The following is a 19,277-nucleotide window of genomic DNA, read 5'->3' on the forward strand; positions in this document are numbered from 1 at the left end:
TGAGGTATGAGGTGAGGACTTTAAGGTCTGTGTAGACACTGAGTTTTCTGGAGAAGCTTTGGTGGAGTGTGCTGAGGCCATAATTCTAGTGTCTTATGCTCATTTAGTGATAGCTCTCTAGCCCCTCAGTAATTGTGGCAGAAGCTCGACCAGGTAAAAAGAAAAGGAAGCTTTCATGTCTTGTGTCACTACTTGGATCCACCTGCTGAAATATACTTGCAGTATTGATTTAAGACTCATTTAATGATCCCTTCTTCAGTCATTCTGATCTGGATTTCAGATGACAAAGTTTTAAGAAATGTCATTTTGACAGGAAAATTATTGAAAATAAAAATTGAAAATATCACAGATTATTAGCTTAATTTAAAAAATCTTAAAATTATATATTTTAAGGTAACTCTACAGAAAACATTATTTACTACTGGTTGCTTTTCATGAGCAGTCCTGTACAGAAACTTAGAACACAATCTATTGTTGATTCATAGGTAAAATTTATCAAATATTTTATTTACTTGAGACACCAATACTATTTTCAATAGAAAGAGTTATTTAAAGGAGAGAATTTTTGAGGAACCCTTTCAGTAACACAAATTATTATTCTATAGCTAATTTATGGTAACCATTAATAGTTGTGAATGGTTCTGCTGTTCCTATTAGTGTGCATATGAGACATGCTGGACTTGCAATTAACGTTGACGGTATTATTTCTTTCCCTTGCCCTGCAATTTGACAGTTTCAAAGACAGCGTGGAAAAATCATCATCTTATTCTGACTGGCTAATAAATAACAGCATCGCTGAACTCGTGGCTTCCACAGGTCTCCCAGTGAACATCAGTGATGCCTACCAGGATCCTCGCTTTGATGCTGAGGTAAGAGATGTTCACAAATGTAATTATATATTACTTTTGAGCACCGTGACTAATATTTTTTTTTTTAATATCCAAGTGGCTGTGAGATGTGTGAATATTTATTTTGAATTATTTTTTCTATCCAGGAAGTTGTTCTTCTGGTCTTCTGTTGTTGACATGTCTTTATACTGTAAACACAGATCACTGAATTAGTGTATGACTTTAAGAAGTTACTTTGTCTATGATTTTTTTTTCCTATTTATAAGTGATAACTTCCACTACCAATTGCCTTGATATTTATACAAACTTACTTTTATTCATGAAAATTTGTTGGTGTTCAGTGTTAGCAGCACCAGTGTTATTAGCTGTTAGGGTGACTGGGTCTATACACAGACAGAGCATAAATAGAGCTGGTATCCAGACAGACAAATGTTGTTTGTGATCTAACTTAGCCAACCAACAGTTTAATTTGCTCAAATACACACTGGATTGGATACTTCTTCAAGATACATATCACTCCCAATAAAAGTCGTTTGTGTATCTTAAGGTATTCATTTCCTGCTAGAAAGGTGTAGCTACAGATAAAAAATATAAGTATACTTAACATCTAAATAAATGTTAGAGGCATAGGGAAGGACAAAATCTTCACTGGATTCTAATCCAGCATTACTGTGGGGGACTTGGCCAGCAGCTGGACAGCACATTAATCATAGCCTTGGTCAGAAAGCTTCCTAAAATATATTATTACAGTAAGTGTTCTTGGAAGGGCTTCATGCTGAGAATTTGCTTGGTTCCAATTTTATTCCATGTGTCATTAAAGGGATTATCTCTCAAACCAGCAGAAATTTTTGAAACAAGAAAAAATAAAAGGGGCCTGCTGTAAAAGTATAAAAGAAAGCTGCATTGATGTTAATCTGTTCAGAATTGCAAGAAGTACAATTAATGCCTGGGGTGTTTAGATATACTAACGTTAAGCATGCCAGTCCTTGATGTTTGCAATTGTACTTGTATTATATCAGGTCCTGAATAATTCAGCTATCTCTTATTTGTTTCACAGTTAGTCCTTTCCAAGTTGGAGGCACAACCCAATATATGTAAAGAAAATTATTAAAAGGGCAATAATCATTTTCTTTTGATGGGTTCCTATGAAAATTTAATTCTTAAATTCAGTTTTTCGACTCAATTATTTCTACAGTCAAGAGAAACATAGTATCCCTTATTACTTACAATCATATATTTGTAGTTATGAACAGAAATTCTGTTCTCTGCTTCTGTTGAAAACCATCTCTTATTTTTTGCTCAGAACACTGCTTCTCATTTGTAAATGTTGATGCTCAATTTTCAACTCATTCATCAAGAATTTAATGCAAAAGTATTTTGCTGCTCATTTTAAGACATACATTTGAATCAATTATTACCCCACTCCCCTGGATTTTAGGTGTCATTCCACACTGGTTTCAGTGATGAGTTCTGAGTCTGTATGAATAGGCAGTAACCTAATTAAAACCTGAGTTATATCTTTTGCTAGTTAGGAGTTCACAGTGATCCTACCCTGCTTCCCTTGTATGAATTATTGCTGCAGTTTTAGTTGTCTTCGATTAAAGGTTGCCTGTAGCAGTGGCAGTTTTGGTAAAACATCTCCTGGTCTTCTGTGAGTGGACTCATTCCACCCTCTAATCTCATTTGAAAAACTGTTTTCTGTTCATTAGATTTTGCTGCAGTGACACTAAAGAATAAAGCTTATTAATTGTAGAAAAGAAAGAATCAGTGACACTTAAAATAAATTATGAAGTTGTATATTATGTTAGATAGAAAACAATAAATGAGGCAGTAAATTGTCATTAGAATAAAAGGACAAATTATCTCAAATCTAGGGTTTGGCACAATCTTTACATTTCTTCCTGACTTGCATTTCTGCTCAATTCCCTACTTACTCTCATGTTTCTTCTGAAAGTGTATTTCCCATAAGCTTCCTTTTACAGCTGTGTTGCTAAGTCAAATTTCTGTTTGACAATTGGGAAGGGTACTTCTAAGGCAAAGTAGTTCAGTGAAAGTTATCTCTGCTAATCCACCAGTGTAAGTAATCCAGAATTTGTCTCAAGTTTAGTTTGTCTTTAGTGCCAAATCAGAGTCAAGGAGTGTAAGTTTAATGTGGCAAAGATGCCAATGTTTGTATTTTCTTTGGCAATTTTTAGAATAATCGTTATGACTTTTGCTTACCGTGGATGGAAGTTTCAGCAGAATTTTTTCTGAGAGCTGATTCATATGAAATGGCATTTATAAAGTAAACTCACTCCTTGACATTTCTATTACTGTGATTTAAAAGGCTGAAAACAGCACCATTAATGGAAAGTTTTATTTCTATTTTAGGCTGACCAAATTTCTGGCTTTCACATAAGATCTGTTCTGTGTGTTCCTATATGGAACAGCACCCACCAAATAATTGGTAAGAGTTTCCTCATGGCTGTGTAATTTTTGTGCTAATGTAAATTTACTTCTATCTTTTTAATTCTGTGTTACTTTTTCTCCTTTTTCCCAGCTGAATATTGTTAGGAAGTTAGGGTACCTGGGATGCATGCTAAGTATCCAAGAAGGGATGTTTTGACTTGGATACTGTATGGACTTTTTCAGCTTTCCAGTTGTGTCATTGTTAAGTTATATATTGTACTGGACTTTAATGAGATGAAAACAGAAATTCTAACCAAATTAGTGAAAAAATGCTTTATATGCATTGATGTTTTTCTTGGGTCTCCCTCTTTAATACATGGGCAGCTGTTTCTGCAGTCAAGCTAGGTGGTAATTTCCCCCTACTGATAAACCCTGCATGCAGTCAGGGAAGATTTGCTGCAGGGGCTGTGGCAGTGGTGGGAGTTGCCTGTTGCAGTGATGGTTGCTGGATCAGGATGTGACAGAGTTTTAGGGGATCTTTGATAGGATGCTTCACAACTATGCTACCCCAGCAGCTGGCCCTGTGTTATTACGTGCTTCCTGTACAAAAAGGAGTGCTTGTAAATAACAGTGCCAGATCCTTCTGCTAACTTACCTCAGAAGAACTGACGTCAAAGCAATAGCAATTTATACTGTCAGGGCAGGAGTTAGTGCAGTGTGGTGCCAGGGACAGCTGAGATCAGCAGTGCATTGCTGGAGGCACTGGTGTCATGCAGGATCTTTGAGCTTCTTCAGCAGAGATGATGTGAGAGTTGAGTCTTTTAAAAATACATCTTGTTGTTTGTTGTGAACTCCACATGATCTTCAAGAGCAAGAAATAATCTGGACTCTTGGCAGCTGATTACACTTACAGTATTTTTCTAAGGGCTTATTGTAGCTAGATGAAATAGAAATATTTGTTATAGTAGAAATTAGCATTTCATCATTGGAAATTGCTTTTTACGCTCAGTAAATCAATGAACCAGTCATGAGTAAAAAAGAGTTTATAAGCCCAGGTGATGCTAAACTAACTAAGATTTTAGGCATGAAAGTGCTGATTCAGTAAATTGTATTGGGAACTCCAAATCTTTAGGACAACTTATGTGATTGCTGTTACCAAAGTGATCAAGTTCTTTCTCAAATAAATCTTTAACCTTTTGTGAAAAGCCCTGTGAGTAACATTTAGATTTGCAGCATTATACTTAGAAAGTAAAGAATAACAGCTGACAGTACTGGTATCAAAACAATCAAATTATTGCACATCTTTGTTTAATTATTTTCAGAATAAATGCTTGCATTTTGCTTTTTATTTTGAAATATGTGGTTTATATTTTACCAGTGAATAAAGCATTCTGCATTGTGCATTAATGAATGAAGATTATAACTCATATTAACTCTTTCTAAAGGGGTAGCTCAAGTGTTGAACAGGCTTGATGGGAAATCCTTTGACGATGCTGACCAGCGACTGTTTGAAGTAAGAGGCATTCAGTTCAGCATTAATATACTTTTTCAGTAGCATTTGGTATTTCTCAGTAATCTGCTTCAGTCCACTCCAGGGATGGGGAGAGAATATCTTGTCTATATTTGTGGTTTGACATTAATTCTCAGAAATTCTCACTTAGAAGGTGGCATCCTAATTAAAACAGGTTTCTGGCATCTAATCTCTCATCTGGAGGCCAGTGACTCACCTGCACTCTTAAAATAAATTGTTTAAACATGATTATTCCTGATATTTCCATGCAATTTCTTTTAATGATTAAGACAGTATTCGTCTTTGTGCTTGTATTATAACTGCTTTATTATTATTTCGTGCTTGTATTATAACTGATTCATAATTTACTCTCTTTTTTCTCTTTTTAAATTTTAGGCTTTTGTTATTTTTTGTGGCCTGGGTATCAACAACACAATTATGTATGACCAAGTGAAGAAATCCTGGGCAAAACAGTCTGTGGCTCTGGACGTATGTGTACATCTTTGTGAAACCTTTTCTTGCTCCTAACTGGCACATGTAAAAGAGCTGACTATATTAAAAAAATATGATTATTTAAACTTCTCTAACAGATTCAACAATATAGCACTGTTGTCTATTATATATCTGCAGATTCTAAGCATTATCACATTGAAAATAATCTTGGAGAGAAAAAGGCCTGGAGTTTTGAGGATAGCTTTACAAATTCACATTATTCCTACAACAATAATTAAGAGTGGTTTGAATGAAATTTCAGATCTTTCGAAAGCATTATGCATGACTGATTAATCTTAAAGCATTGCTCTGAGGAAAGGGTAACATCACTAAGATATTGGTATTGTTTTAAATTTCACATGTGATAGGAGAAGAAAATGATCTAACTATCCCTGATGTGTGCACCTTTTACCTGTGTAACTCCTATGAGTTTCTGCAGTCCATTTATATAAGAACCACAAAAATAACACTGGCCTGAATGAGATATGAAATTCTTTCTATTAAAGAAAAAATCAAACCCAACTGAATTACTATAAAGAGGCTTTTTTTTTGCTTTGCTTCAGAGTTTGAGATATTAATCTGCATAGTGGGTTTGTATCCTGTGATGCACACAGGCCTATTAACGCTTTCCAAAGTCAGTAAGACTTGGTGTTAGAAATTCTAAGCATAAGCAGCTTTCTTTATTATTTGTACATATCTACCCATGTAGGAGGCAAAGTTAAAAGCTTACCTTTTCAGACCTCCTGCAAGATCCCTTATGCTTTCCATGTCATAGCCATGAATTAGTGTAAGTCCTCATATGTCCCAGATATTTGTGCAATATGACACCTTGGAATGAATGCTCCTCCTGGCAAGAAAAACAAGCAGTGCTACATGTCACATACAGATTTACAGGGATGAAACTTCACATAGATGTTTGTCACTTGCTACTGAAATAAAAGAAAATTAAAATTTTTGGGTTTAAAATACAACTTCTTTCTTTGATCTAGAAAAGCTTACATGTATAGATCTGATAAACAGCCATTATTCTTCAATGAAGAGTAATTTTTTCTATAAATGGGCAACAGCTCTTGATAATATTTGCATTAAGTATTGGAAGATGCAAGAGAAAAGCACTGAACACTAGAATGGTATGAGAGGAAGACTGTGGATTTTCAGTAATAGAATACTTCATTAGTATTTATGTGTTTAGCTATAATGGCAATGAATAGCACTTGAAAATCATATTGATATCAGATGTAAAATAAGTGAAGTTGTTATATATAATAATATGATTCTTATCCATATATACTAATACAGGTTTTCCGTATTCTGGTGTACAGAATTATATATATTCTGGTGTAATTATCAGAATACAGGTTTTCTGTTAAGATTGACTAATAAATAGAAGAGCAAAGCATAAATAAACGATCTGGAAAGGTTGTCATGATTCAAATCCAGGCTAAATACTTTTTTTACACTAAGGACTCAAAATTTGCAAATTATTTAAAGATTAGAATAATAAATATTAAGGAAGAGTGAAAAAGTCTAGAGGAATATAATGAATACAGATCAAGGACAAGCTCGAGAATTTTGTTAATAAGTGTAGTCTGTCATAGCAGAAGATGTAATTTGACTAATCTTACCAGTTTCTGAGAGGAGTTGCAGTATGGTAGGACAGAAAAATAGATACTATTTTATATTATTGAGAAAGGACATGATGTATAATCATCCAAAGTAAAATGGAGTACAGAACAAATGAGTTTATGTTTTTACTTATTCTTTTATAGTGCAGGAATGAATTCCTGTTACTGTAAAAGGTGGCACCTCTAAAACTGATAAGAGTAAATGCCTCTTGGGACTTACTGCCACAAGGTATTGCAATTTAAAGCCCTGTGAGACGCACTTTAGGTGTTTGTATGAATAACAGACATTCATCGATGAAAATTATTTCAAAGTGTGAAGCCTGTATCAAAGCCCTGGCACAGCAGCAGGTCGGGTGCTGCAGTGTGGGGAGGAGGAGCTGTCCTTGCTGGGAGTGCTCTGGGAGCTCCCTCATGGCCAGCAGCTCATCCCATGCACAGCAGACCATGGTGGCTCCAGAAGACAGGAAGGCTCCTCTGCAGTGCTTGTTCAGTGTCAGTGTCAACCCACAAGCACAGAATGTGCTACATATAAATGGAGGCATACTAAGAGATAATAAGAGTGGATGTGGAGTGTCTTGTACATTTTATTTCATGCTGCCATCTCCAGCATGGTATTCTAGAGATGAGAATGTCAGACACAGCACAGAGGTGCTGATATTTGGATGCAGTGGTGTGCCACTAGTATAGGCATTAAAGCTTTTCAGTAGAGCAAAAGGCATTATTAAAAGTCTGTAAATCTACTGTTATTTTTACATTAAATTCTTCCTTTTTTGATTGTAGAACTTCAGGAGAACAATGTAGGAATCCTCATAATATTAAATTACTTACTGTTCATTATTCCATACAAAATTCCCTGCAGTATAACTGCCAAATGTAAGTCTGATAACATGTAATTAGCTATTATGTGCTGTCAATCAGAACTGAATTATCACACAAATGCTAATTAAATTTGCTTTAAACATAATTGATTAGATTGCAGTATGGAGCCTTGATATTGCTTGTCAAGTGTACAAAAATGGTTTTTATCTTTTGTTCTGGGACAGGTGTTGTCTTATCATGCAACATGTTCGAAGGCAGAAGTTGATAAATTCAAGGTAAGATTTCAGTTTTTAATATATTTATTTCTGACACTGTAACAGTAAATTAATATTTGTCTAGGTTATCCCAGAGAAGTTTACTTAATAAGCAGAAAATCTTAATAAAAATTATTTACAATGGATATATTACATGTAAGGCTGTTAATCAGGGAAGGTGGAAAGTTCCTCTCAGAGGATAAAGAGCTGCAGTGGTGGGTGCACAGCAGCAAATTGCCATTGTCCAAGCTCCAGCTACTGGAACTGCATGTCAGTGTGGGTTTGGTGGCCTCTCAGCAGGAACCATCACATGGAAATCATACCCCATAGGAGATGAGAGAGAGACTAGAGAAAAAGAAAGGAACTGGGGACTTTACATCTTACAGTATGGAAGCTGCCCTGTGTTTACTAAAAAAGTGGCATATTCACTATGCTGATTGTGCATAGGCTGGACAGGGGGATCTTCTAACTCCTGTAAGTGCCCTTGGCAGAATGTGAAGGTGATGTGCTCTGAATGTAGCACTGGCAGGGACCAATAATTACATGTTCTCACTGAATCCTGCCTTGCCATAGGCTAGAAAGTGGGGGAACAGTGACCTTGATCTTCCATCACTGCCAGCGCTCCACAGCTGCTTTTGTGAGAGACTGTCTTTTCCTGTTTGAGGAGGCACTTGAGAAATTTGGTGATGCCTCCTTGGCTGTGAGGAGGCAATGCTGGTAGAGGGCTCCTCTAAGCTGTTTGGAGACTCTCATGGTGGGAATCATTGTTGGTCTCCTGGACACAAAGTACATCAGAGACTGTAGTGAGGTCTGGGAAGGCGATCTGGACACTTGTGACCCCATACTGCTGGCATTCCCTGCTCTGGAGTCCTGGCATTTGTCTGGCTGAAAAAAAGATGTTGGGTGGTTATTTTGACACCTGGCTGTCAGGCTGCAACCTGCTTTCTGCAGCACAGGGACGACTGTGGTGAAAGGGGGAACACGCATGGCACAGAGCTGATACTGCTGAGTGATCTGGGCTGAGGAAGGGCAGCTCTTGCTAGTTAATTAGTTTGCAGTTTATTGCCCAAATGATGTCTGTGCCTGGTATCTGTATAGATACCTGGTGATAATGGTTCTCCCTCCCCTGTAGTTACTGGAACAATTACCAACACTTGTGTGTGTTGAAGATGAGATTACTGTAGTATTGCTGGAATCAGCATGCTTGAAGATCACCCAACACTGCAGGAAATACTTTTGTGTGCACAGTAAGTTGTATTCAGTGTTTGGCAAAAAGAACTGAACTGTTGAGAAGGAGGAAAGAAAGGGATGAAGGACCACCAAATTTCTGTTTTGTTTTGGTATTTCCATTTACCTTAGAATAAGCATCTGTAATATAGTTTCTGTGACTCTCAGGATTCCACCAGTATTTTTGTATGTACCAGAGGTACAAGCTCTCCTTTATAGTCTCTGTAGTTGAAATAACAGCCTGCTGTGTTACTCTTTAGACTCAGGTGCTCATCTGTGTGATGAGAACCTATTCTACTTGTTTTCCCAGGTGACTTCATTAACAGATAGACCAGTCTCCAAGTAAGAAATGTCTTTTCGTTATCTATTTACCTTGAAGGCATGTGACTATCCATTTAATGGCTAATAATAAAGTAAAAGGAAATGAGAAGCATTTATTCATTAATAACTCCAAAAGATAAAACTCCAAAAGATACATTTCTTGTAAAGAACATAGAAGAGAAACTAAGGAACATAACTGAGCTATGCTTAAAGTAAGTTAGGCTATTTCTTCAGAAAAACTGTCCGTTTTCCATATCTATATCCAGTAGTCTCACTTTAGTTCCTGACAAAATGACTCTCAAGTAGTCTTTGTTAATGCTTTTACATCACAGGATGTAAATGAAACAAAAGAACAACAACCCAGAGACAACCAGCATGACTTGTGGGCCTATGACACGGAGCTCATCCCAGAGAGGGCCATCCATCTGTGGGATGAAATTGCTCCCATCTCCCTGCTTACAGCCAGCCTCCCTGCTGAGGTCTCCCGAGGCATCCTACCCTGAAATCACTGCTCTTTCCCTGTTTGTTATATCGTTATATTTTGTATAAGCCCTTTGTTATATTAGGGTCATCTTCTAGACTTGGCTGGCTAATAAAGCATCCCTCCCTCTGGGGGTGTTTGGGGCTGGAAGTGTCCCCTCTCTGTGGTGATTTATTGGCAGATGTCAGAGCGCACGCCTGTTACGATTTACCCGATGTCCCGGGTCAGTCACAGCAGAGACACACACACGACAGAAACATCCAAATGGGAGTGATGCCAGGAGATCACTGCTGGCTCCTGACTGACACAGCACCCAGCAGTAATTAATGACTTTGGAGTGGCAGTACATTTGAGTTGACAACTTCTCAATGCATTATCCCAAACATACTGGAACTGGACCCCAGGATCTTGGAAATAATTACATATTCTTGTAGTACAGGTTTTTTTCTTTCCCTCTTTGAAATCTCATTTTTTATAGTCTTCATAAAATGTTTTTCCATTAATTTTTATTTGTTTAGGATCTCAAGAATATTCTTATAAAAAGTGAAAAATTGTAAGTGTACTTGAAGTTTATTTTTCCTCTGTCTTTTACCAGTGAATTATTTTATTTCATTATAGAAAGCCTAGCAAAAGCAGTTAAAGTTGATCTTTTTACTCGAAATTTCATCAATAATTTCTTACTGTTAGTGGATGAAATCACATACAAATTCACAAATATATCTGGTATCTTTTTAAGGATTAAGCATAATCACTGTGACTAGGTTCTGTAAAATAAACAACATTTATTTCTGTTTCTTATAATCCCATCTAAGAATTAATGAAGAAAACCCCACTTAATAAGAAACCCTTAAGATATTAAACCTTTCTCTAGATGTTTATCTGGGAAAAATTGCAAAGCACTGTTGCTGGTAGAGCTTGAAAAATACAGAGCTAAGTTCACAGGATGGAACAATAAAACACGAGGATATGAAAATGGACCATGTCGTACAATTGGCTAAATGTTTTCAGATTTTTTTTCCAGGTTTAGATTATGATGGCTTCAAAAATATTTAAATTAAATACACTGTTAAAGTCATACTAAATGCATATATTTTTAGGTTCTCTGATATGTGCAGCATTACTGTGATAGGTAGATTTCTGATACCATTCCTCTAGATACAGAAAGAAAACCAAAACTTTATTTTTCATGGGCATTTGCAAGTAAAACAAACAAAAAATCACCTTGAGTGCAAATTTCTCTTAGAATGTCTGAAGTCTTCAGCCTGATTTATCACAGTGCTTCTCCTCTCTTGCATCTACATAACTATGCTAAATTCAAACTCAATTTTGGCAGGATAAGCTAAAGTAATGCACCATTGAATGGTATCAATATTAATTTTATTTCCAAGAAGTTAGAAATAGCTATGGCTTTAAAAACTGTGGCAACTCAGTTTCCCCTTGTATTTTAGACTTAAAAGAGTATTCTTTCATTTCTGTTGTGTGCTAGTGCTCGTGCTATAAACATTTCTGTCATTGGAATAGACAAGGCACTTGAAGTCTGATTAATCTAAGACTGAAGCTATCCTATAGCATTGTCCTGTAGTGCCATGTTTGTTATTACTGAAATTCAGGTTTGCAAGCCTAAATATAGTTATGTGTTAGACAAATATAGATATAGGAGTAAAGAACTCAGAGTTGTGTCCAGGACGGGATATTTATAGCAAGAGTTACTGATTTATGAGACAATAATGAACAAGTCCTGTGACATAGCAAGCAGCTCCACACATCACCTTTAAATTTAGCCAGTGTAGTTTCCAAAGAGAATATGTAAACACTGTCCTATTATGGGAAATGTACAAGAAGCTATTTTTAAGAAGCAAGCCTAATTGTGCAGCTGTCAATGGTATAAGCAAGATCAATATTTAATGACTATGATGCATTATTTATAGCCCATGGAGAGATTCCCTTTTTTAGGTCAAACAGCACACAGGAGAGATACACAATGGAAAATAATGTATCACCTGCTTTACAGAATCTTCCATTCAAAATGTAGCATGAATAACAATTTCTGCATTTCTCAGCTTTGTAGGCTGAGGTGTGGCTATTTAAGATCTACCTTCACATAGGGAGGCTTCTGTGTCTTTTTTAAAAACACTCATTTAACTACGGAAAGATGAAAAGAGTTGAACCAAAACAAAAAGAAACAACTTTTAAGACTGCCACTGTATTTGACAATGTGAACAATTGAACCCACAAAAGATGATGATTTATGTGAATTTGATACTTGGACAGAGTTATGTGTGGTTTAACATTTGTTATTCATGCCTTACGCATCCCTAAATGTATAACAATGGGCAGCACAATGAAAACAAATGAAATTTTTGTACTGATTTTATCTTCAGTATTTGAAACAATAGGGAAAGCATTCCTTGGCTATGTTATTCTCTGCTGTGATGTCATCTTTCAATTTAGAACTAATTTAATTAATTTATAAGCTTGTAACTAAATAATTTTTAGTAGTTTATCGCAGTTATTATCACAATAGTCTTCCTCAGCAATTAAACATCACAAAGGCAATCTGGCCTTTGTTTTGGACCATTCATGAAATATTGCCATAAGGTAGTGGGGGTTAATGCATTGCTGCTTTTTTTGGGCACTGCTGTGTCCATCAGTTTGGTACCCTGTGTTTCCCAAAGCCCCCAGCACACAGTCCCACTGCAGCCCAGCAGTGTGTGGGAAATGCAGAGCTCATCACACGCGGCAGGGTTTTCCAGACTGGAAAGGCTGCTCACACACACTTCCCTTGGGCTGTCACTGCAGGGTCCATGCTGGCACTGAGCTTTCCCTAGTGCTACTCCAGCTGCTCAGGTTCCACTGAGAATAGCAACAGCAGTAAAAAATCTAAAGAAAACTTTGAGCATAACCAGGGGTGTTGAATTGTGTTCCCTTTTTCCCTTTTGAGAAAGGTATATGATCACAAGATGTAAAACACAGTTTATTTCTCTGCTTTTCCACATCCACAGCCCACATAAGATGAGAACAAAAGCATCATGTTAAGAGTTTCATAATTCATTAAACCAAGGTCTTTATCATATTACATTATTTTGTACACTTTGACATGTGCCCATGTCTTCAGTTGTCATGGAAATAAGAAACCAAGGACATATTGCATACACTGAAAATAATAAGCAATGATAAAATAAAATACTCAGTGTTTATACTAGTTTCTAAATGTGAGAGGCTGTCATCTGACTTTAGACAAGTGCTCTGTAGTTCAATTTTTTTCCAGTGTCAGTGAACAGGGAAGTGGAGTCATGGAGAACTGGAATAGGGGAAGATTGTTCATGGTGTTTTCTCATAAAATGTTTGGATTTAGAGACATCAAATGAAATTAGGGTGGAGATTTTAACCTGATTAAAAATCTCTCCTTAGCAAACTTGTAGTTAAACTATGGGACCTATCAGTGTAGATGTTAATGAGTTAAAATGAGGAATTAGCAGAAGGCAAATTGAGACTGATGTTTCCTGGGTCAGGGAATGTCTAACGTGCAGCTCACCAAAGCAGAAAGGAGTGCTCCAGGGGGGTATGTTTCTTCAGTTCAAATAACATTCCCTGAGGCTTTTTGCTTATTTTCTATCATGAGGTGTTTTATCAGAATTAAAGACTCATGAATTCTGCATATCAGAGACATGAGAGGCACTTTTCAGGAGTTACTTCTGGAGCTGTCCTGCTAGACTGGTACCATACTACAGTGTCTACCCTAATTCAAGGAACAGTAGTTGAAAAAGCTAGAGGGAATTCTGAATTTGGTTTTAAAAACTTAAACATTCAGTTTTATTAAAATTTCAGCATTTGAATTTATTGGCTTCATAGGTAATCAAGATGACATTAAACAGCTGCACAAGGTCACTGAGGGGATTCCTCTTGTAAAATTTCTAAAATGGCCATATTTATTATTTCAGGTGAAAACATAGAGCTCCCAGAGTAAAATATTACCTTCCCTCCAGGGCCGATGGAATATGAATTTTCCAGGATGTTGTGGAGGGAAGGTTCCCGAGGAGTGCTTTACTCTGGTGAGACTCAAGCACTGAGCTGCCCTCTGGGGTCGAGCCAGCCCCCCTGTTGGCTCTGGAGGCGTTCAAGGGAGGCTGCAGTGGCTGTGAGGACAGATCTACCCTCTCAATATTTCCAACTGGGCAAGTTCCTTGTCCTTGCGCTGCCAAATCATCTGAGCAGGGCAGGGCACTGCTTCATGTTTTGGTTTCCCATTTGCAAAGAGGGCACAGAAATATTAAAACATCTGTGAAAGGTTTCAACAGTTCCACTTTCAATCTGCAACAAAATTGTGTGATGCAACTGTATTGCATTTATATGATAAGCCTATGCACAAAACCAGTTTATTTTCTAGTGTAGGAGATAAGTAAACCCTGTTTTAAAATCAGTATTTCTCTTGAGGAAAAACTATATGTGATTTGGGAGAGTTAAGGCAAAAGAAAGAAACCCGGGGCCTTGAAGCCAGATAAAGCCCACAATTTAATAATATACCCATGCCCAGACAACTTTTTCTGTTAATTTATGAGTTTAGCACAAGTCATTAAATGAATTTTTAAAGGGATAGGTTTCTTTCAGCAAGAAATAGATTCTGGTCTGGATTGCTTCAGGGCAAGGGCATTGCGGAAGTCAATAAGGAACTTCTGTGGAATTTTTTTAATATAAAAAGGCAAAATATCTTTATTCCAGTATGTTTATGCTATTCAGAATAATCTTTGGATACATTTACACTGTAGGCTAAAAAGAAGGGATCTTAGAGGTCATGATTTTTAAAAAAGTGAAAAATCAACATTTATATTCTAACTGCAGAGTAAAAACACACAGTAACTAGAAATATTAAATAATAAATGACTATTTCCAAGATCAGCTACTTCATAGTAAGGCTAGAGCTTAAACCTCCTCATTAAATACCTTAAAAAGTAATAAAGTTTAATCAATCAAAATAACAGAAAACTAAAATATCTGCATGATCAAAACAGTCTTTTTACTAGTCGCTTTTAAAAACCTTTTTTTATAAAGCTGAAATAAATTTTAATTGATCTGGATAATTCTAATTATTTCTGCTATATTCTAATATTTACAGTACTGAAAAAACTCCAAGTAGTTAAAAAGCATTACTGACTTACTGCCTTTAATAGTGGCTATTTTTCAGTTTCTTAGTAATTATGCACAGTAATACAGTGATACTTAAACAACAGTCATTTTTAGCAGAGAAGTAATAAAACACTTAGGATTATTAAGTTGTCCATACTAAAAACCATGCTGCTACTATGCTGCTCTCAGATACTGGAGTTTTGTTATTCACATGGGAAATTTTGTGTTTCTTGCATCTGTTTCCATATGCAAACCCACAACTGGTCTAGGTCTTGAAAATGCTTAGAAAAACAAGTTAGAAAAAGCAATTGTTTGAACACAGCGTTGCTCCCAAGTGAAGATGAAATCTTTCATTACCCAACAGACCTGTCGTCTGTCCTTCAATCTGATCAGTCATCATGCTCCATAAGAATCCCTTGCCAGATGGAAAACATCAAGGAATAAACAGAATCCAACATTGCTACACTATTTAGCCAGCAACTATGCAAAAAAACCATAAGGCATAGAATACATTTAAATAGCCATGCAAGCCAGAGGGATATCTGATGGATGATTAAAAAAGGAAAAAATATTAACACTTGTCAAATAATGAAGTAGTGTACTTCAGTCAGTGACAGACTTAGGAATTTCTATTTGGAAAGATTTTCAAACAGGAAGAAAAATTTGTCAAGCAAAGATTCATGCACTGGAAGTGGGCCAGCATAATTTAAAAATCTGAGGTACTTCAGTAAAAGATGGCAATTTAGGAGTTCCTCAGTGTGACTTTATCATGGCTCTTTTGCCACCGAAGAGGAGCAAATTATTCCCCACACAGCTGATAAGACATCCCTTGGGCTGGCCCTGATTGTGACAGCTCACTCTTCCGAGACTGCCTTCCCAACTGTTCCAGAAAGACCATTGTAGTGTTTATTTTAGCTCATGGAAGAAAGGATTTTCAAAGAAATCTATAAAAATGGCATATTAGTTCACATTTTAAATATTACTTATTTATCTATGTTTTATTTCTTCTGTAGCCCCAGTGGCTGAAAATTATAACTAGGAATTTTCTGGTTAAAAAATCAAGTTACTTTGCACTAAACTTTATTTAGATAGAAACTTTCTAGATTGGCATTGATATTATCAATGCTAATTTTAAAGTTAAATAATTAATATTACCAAGGCTAATTTTAAAATTAAAAATTTAGTTGTACTGAATTTAAAAACAAGATTTTTTTTCCTTAGCATATACCCTACAAATAAAAAAAATATTTTTCTTTGTTTATTTCTGCCTCTATGCAGTGTTCCAACTGCAAGCAGTTGTTTGTCATAAATGTTTGCTCATGTTTATTTTAAATTATTAATGGCAATATCTCTACAGGATTTAAAAAAAAATATTTTACAGAGAGAAACATAAATGTCCCCCAAAGGAAGAAGGCAGTGTCCTTTAAAGGCTTTTGACATTTATGAGTTGATACTAGAGCTAGAACCTTTTTATAAGACTCTCTGAAGTGAAGACTGGGAGATGTTTTTCTGAGATGAATCTGTTTGGCCACTGGGTGCCATCCTTGCTCCACTTTAAGGATGTTCGCCAAGCAGCATTTCTGTTAAGCCGTAAAATCCGGAAAAAATGTAATGCCAGTGCAATTTCACACCATCATAATGTTTGTGTGTGTGCATGTGGTAGAATATGTTCCCACCACAAGGCAGCATGTCTTTCCTACACGTGTCACTGAGAGACCGAGGAGAAATATCCTGATGAGTTCAGCCATGTTATGTTCTATCCAGCAATTTTTTTTTTCTTTTTTTTTTTTTAATTCCTCCATCAACTGGTGAGAATGAGGCTGTGCTGAAAGGGCTATTCCCACACATGAGCATGTAAGTGACCATGCTTCTATGCAGTATTAACTTAGGCTCTGGGATTATTTGAAAGAAAAAAAAATGCCTGGATGCACTCTTGTTTTATAGATCAATCTAGGATGTATAGGCCTGGGCCATCCTGGCAAAACATTATCTAGCCTATATTATGTACAAAAATATTTGTAATTGCAGTGTTGTATAGGTTCTTTATTACACTGTTCCATTGTCTGCTCAGGGTGGAGTTTGTTATTGGTTTAGTCTGGCAAAATCCCTGAGACAGTAAGTACAGTTTCTAAGAGAAATTGTGTCAGTAGTTCTGTGGGTTTAGTCTTTCAAATTTAAACTACAAACACTTTACATGTATGAGAAATGGACTATAACACACACCCCCCATCATAACCTGCCTGTGCACACAACAGCCTGCTCGGTTCCTCCAGCGTAACTCGCCTACCCCTGCTTTCTCTGCTGCCACACAGATGTGTGTGTTGTCCCTGCAACAAGCTCGGGGCACACAAAACCCCACCCCCAAAATACCAAAAGATCCATCCATGTATGGCCTTCATAAACTCTACTGTTACACTGATTCCAGTACTACTTGTGCTGCCTCTACTTTCCCCTAAGGAAACCTGTTGCTGTGAGGAGTGGTAAGGAAAAGCTATAAGCAGCATAATATACACATGTATTCAAAACATGAATGTCAAGAAACAAGTCTTTATGGCTGTATTGCAGCCTTTTACCTCAAAGTAGTCATATATGTAAGCAACTTCTGTTTAGAGAAAATTTATAAAGGTAGTAGTATGTGGGTAGTAAATAAGGAGCTAAATAAGTGTAAGATTGAAGTGCCTATTATTTGGGTTTTTTGAAAGAATGGGATCTGCACATTTTGGGTTTTGTCAAAAAGCTTGTGGTGCTGAGGCTGAGTTGTATGTGAACCAGAGGTCCTGCTGCACCTTCTCTGACAGGGGCTTTGTGGATGAAGGGGGCAGTGGAGGATGTCTGGATTTCTTTTAAACCTGCAATCGGAACTTGACAAAAAGAAGAAATAGACAAAAACATACTTGAAGGGGAATCGTGGAAATGATCTCTGTAGGATTCCTGTAAATGTATGTTGTAAGGTTGAAGGTGTTGTCAATATTGTTTATTGTCCACCTGACAGTATTCTGGTATAGCTGTCACTCTAGCAGGACTGAAATAGGACTTTCTCCCCAGTGGAGCCGTAACCCACTCATACATTTGCATAACTTTCCCCACCAGTCACTGTACTGCCAGTCTGATTTGTCACAGCTGCTCAGAAAGAAAATTTCAGTGTCTCCCAGGAAATCCCATCCAGTGCCATTGTGCCCCTGCAGCACCACCATGGCCCCGGGATGACACGGGACTGGTGGTTCTGCATGTTGGCTGTGGCACACTGAGAGCTGCTGAGGTGTACTGGAATCACCAAAAGGGTGTGATACCAGTACACATGCCATTGTGGCTCTGGTGAGATTTTTGAGGTTCTGGTTTTGGGTTTTTTTTAGTGTCTCATCTTGGCAACCCCTTCACTTTTTTCACAAGCTCTCTTCCTCTGTGTGCCCAGCTGAGAGTTGCAGGGCACAGTTTGGGCTGTTTGTCACCAAATGTGTGAGTTCCCCCTATGCCTTCACATCACGTCCACCGTGAGAAGAACTTGTCCCTGCTCCTTCCACCCTTAATCATGTTTTTCCTCTTCTGAGTCTTCAAGGAAGGAGCTAGAACTTTTCTTCCTCTTTCTGAGTAGGAAAAGGCTATGTTGTATCCCACTTTCCTCACCCTCCCAAATTTACAGGGGTGAGGGGGGGTCAGTCCACATTACCCATTCTTCTCTTCATGGGAGCAACAAAGCTGACTTTTTGCCACCAAAACCAAGTAAAGCTTTGTGGGAAATGGCAGCCTGACACTTTTGTAGTATAGAGAAATAGTTGCCCTAGGTTTGCTGCTTGTGTTTGTTTGAAATTCTGAAACACAGAGTGAATAGACCCTTTTGTACAAACTTCTCATCTGCGCTGATGGCCATAAAAACTCGACAGTTGCTAGCCTGCAGTATGTGACACACGGGTTCTTTCCTAATCACCATCAGCCAAAAGGACGTGAACGCTCCCCAGCGCGCCTTGGGAGATCATTGTGTCCAATGTGCATGCCCTGTAAAACTCTAGTCCTAGGCTGCGGTGGTTATGGACTTTGGCTTTAAGAATAATAGATGCCTAGACCATTAATTGTTTTTATTTTATGCCTCTGTTCTTTTAAAATCAAAATTTCTTGTTCCTTTTATAGGCTGCCATATATTTTCTTTCTGTGTACTAGGAAACAACTCTAGCATCAAGATTGATTTTTAGT

General features: G+C 37.1%; 1 protein-coding gene across 3 annotated transcripts in view; it reads left to right on the forward strand.

Moving 5' to 3' along the window:
* The window catches only part of PDE11A (phosphodiesterase 11A), a 112,406-nt gene that overhangs the window by 49,875 nt on the left and 43,254 nt on the right, over window positions 1-19,277 (forward strand). For all 3 annotated transcript variants that reach the window (XM_063400442.1, XM_063400440.1, XM_063400441.1), the window contains 5 exons: window positions 734-869; window positions 3,219-3,294; window positions 4,682-4,749; window positions 5,143-5,235; window positions 7,907-7,957. In XM_063400442.1, the coding sequence (XP_063256512.1) occupies window positions 734-869; window positions 3,219-3,294; window positions 4,682-4,749; window positions 5,143-5,235; window positions 7,907-7,957 (424 nt within the window). The remainder of the gene's footprint in view (window positions 1-733; window positions 870-3,218; window positions 3,295-4,681; window positions 4,750-5,142; window positions 5,236-7,906; window positions 7,958-19,277) is intronic.

Source organism: Prinia subflava, chromosome 6, assembly GCF_021018805.1.
Source record: "Prinia subflava isolate CZ2003 ecotype Zambia chromosome 6, Cam_Psub_1.2, whole genome shotgun sequence".
NCBI lineage: Eukaryota > Metazoa > Chordata > Aves > Passeriformes > Cisticolidae > Prinia > Prinia subflava.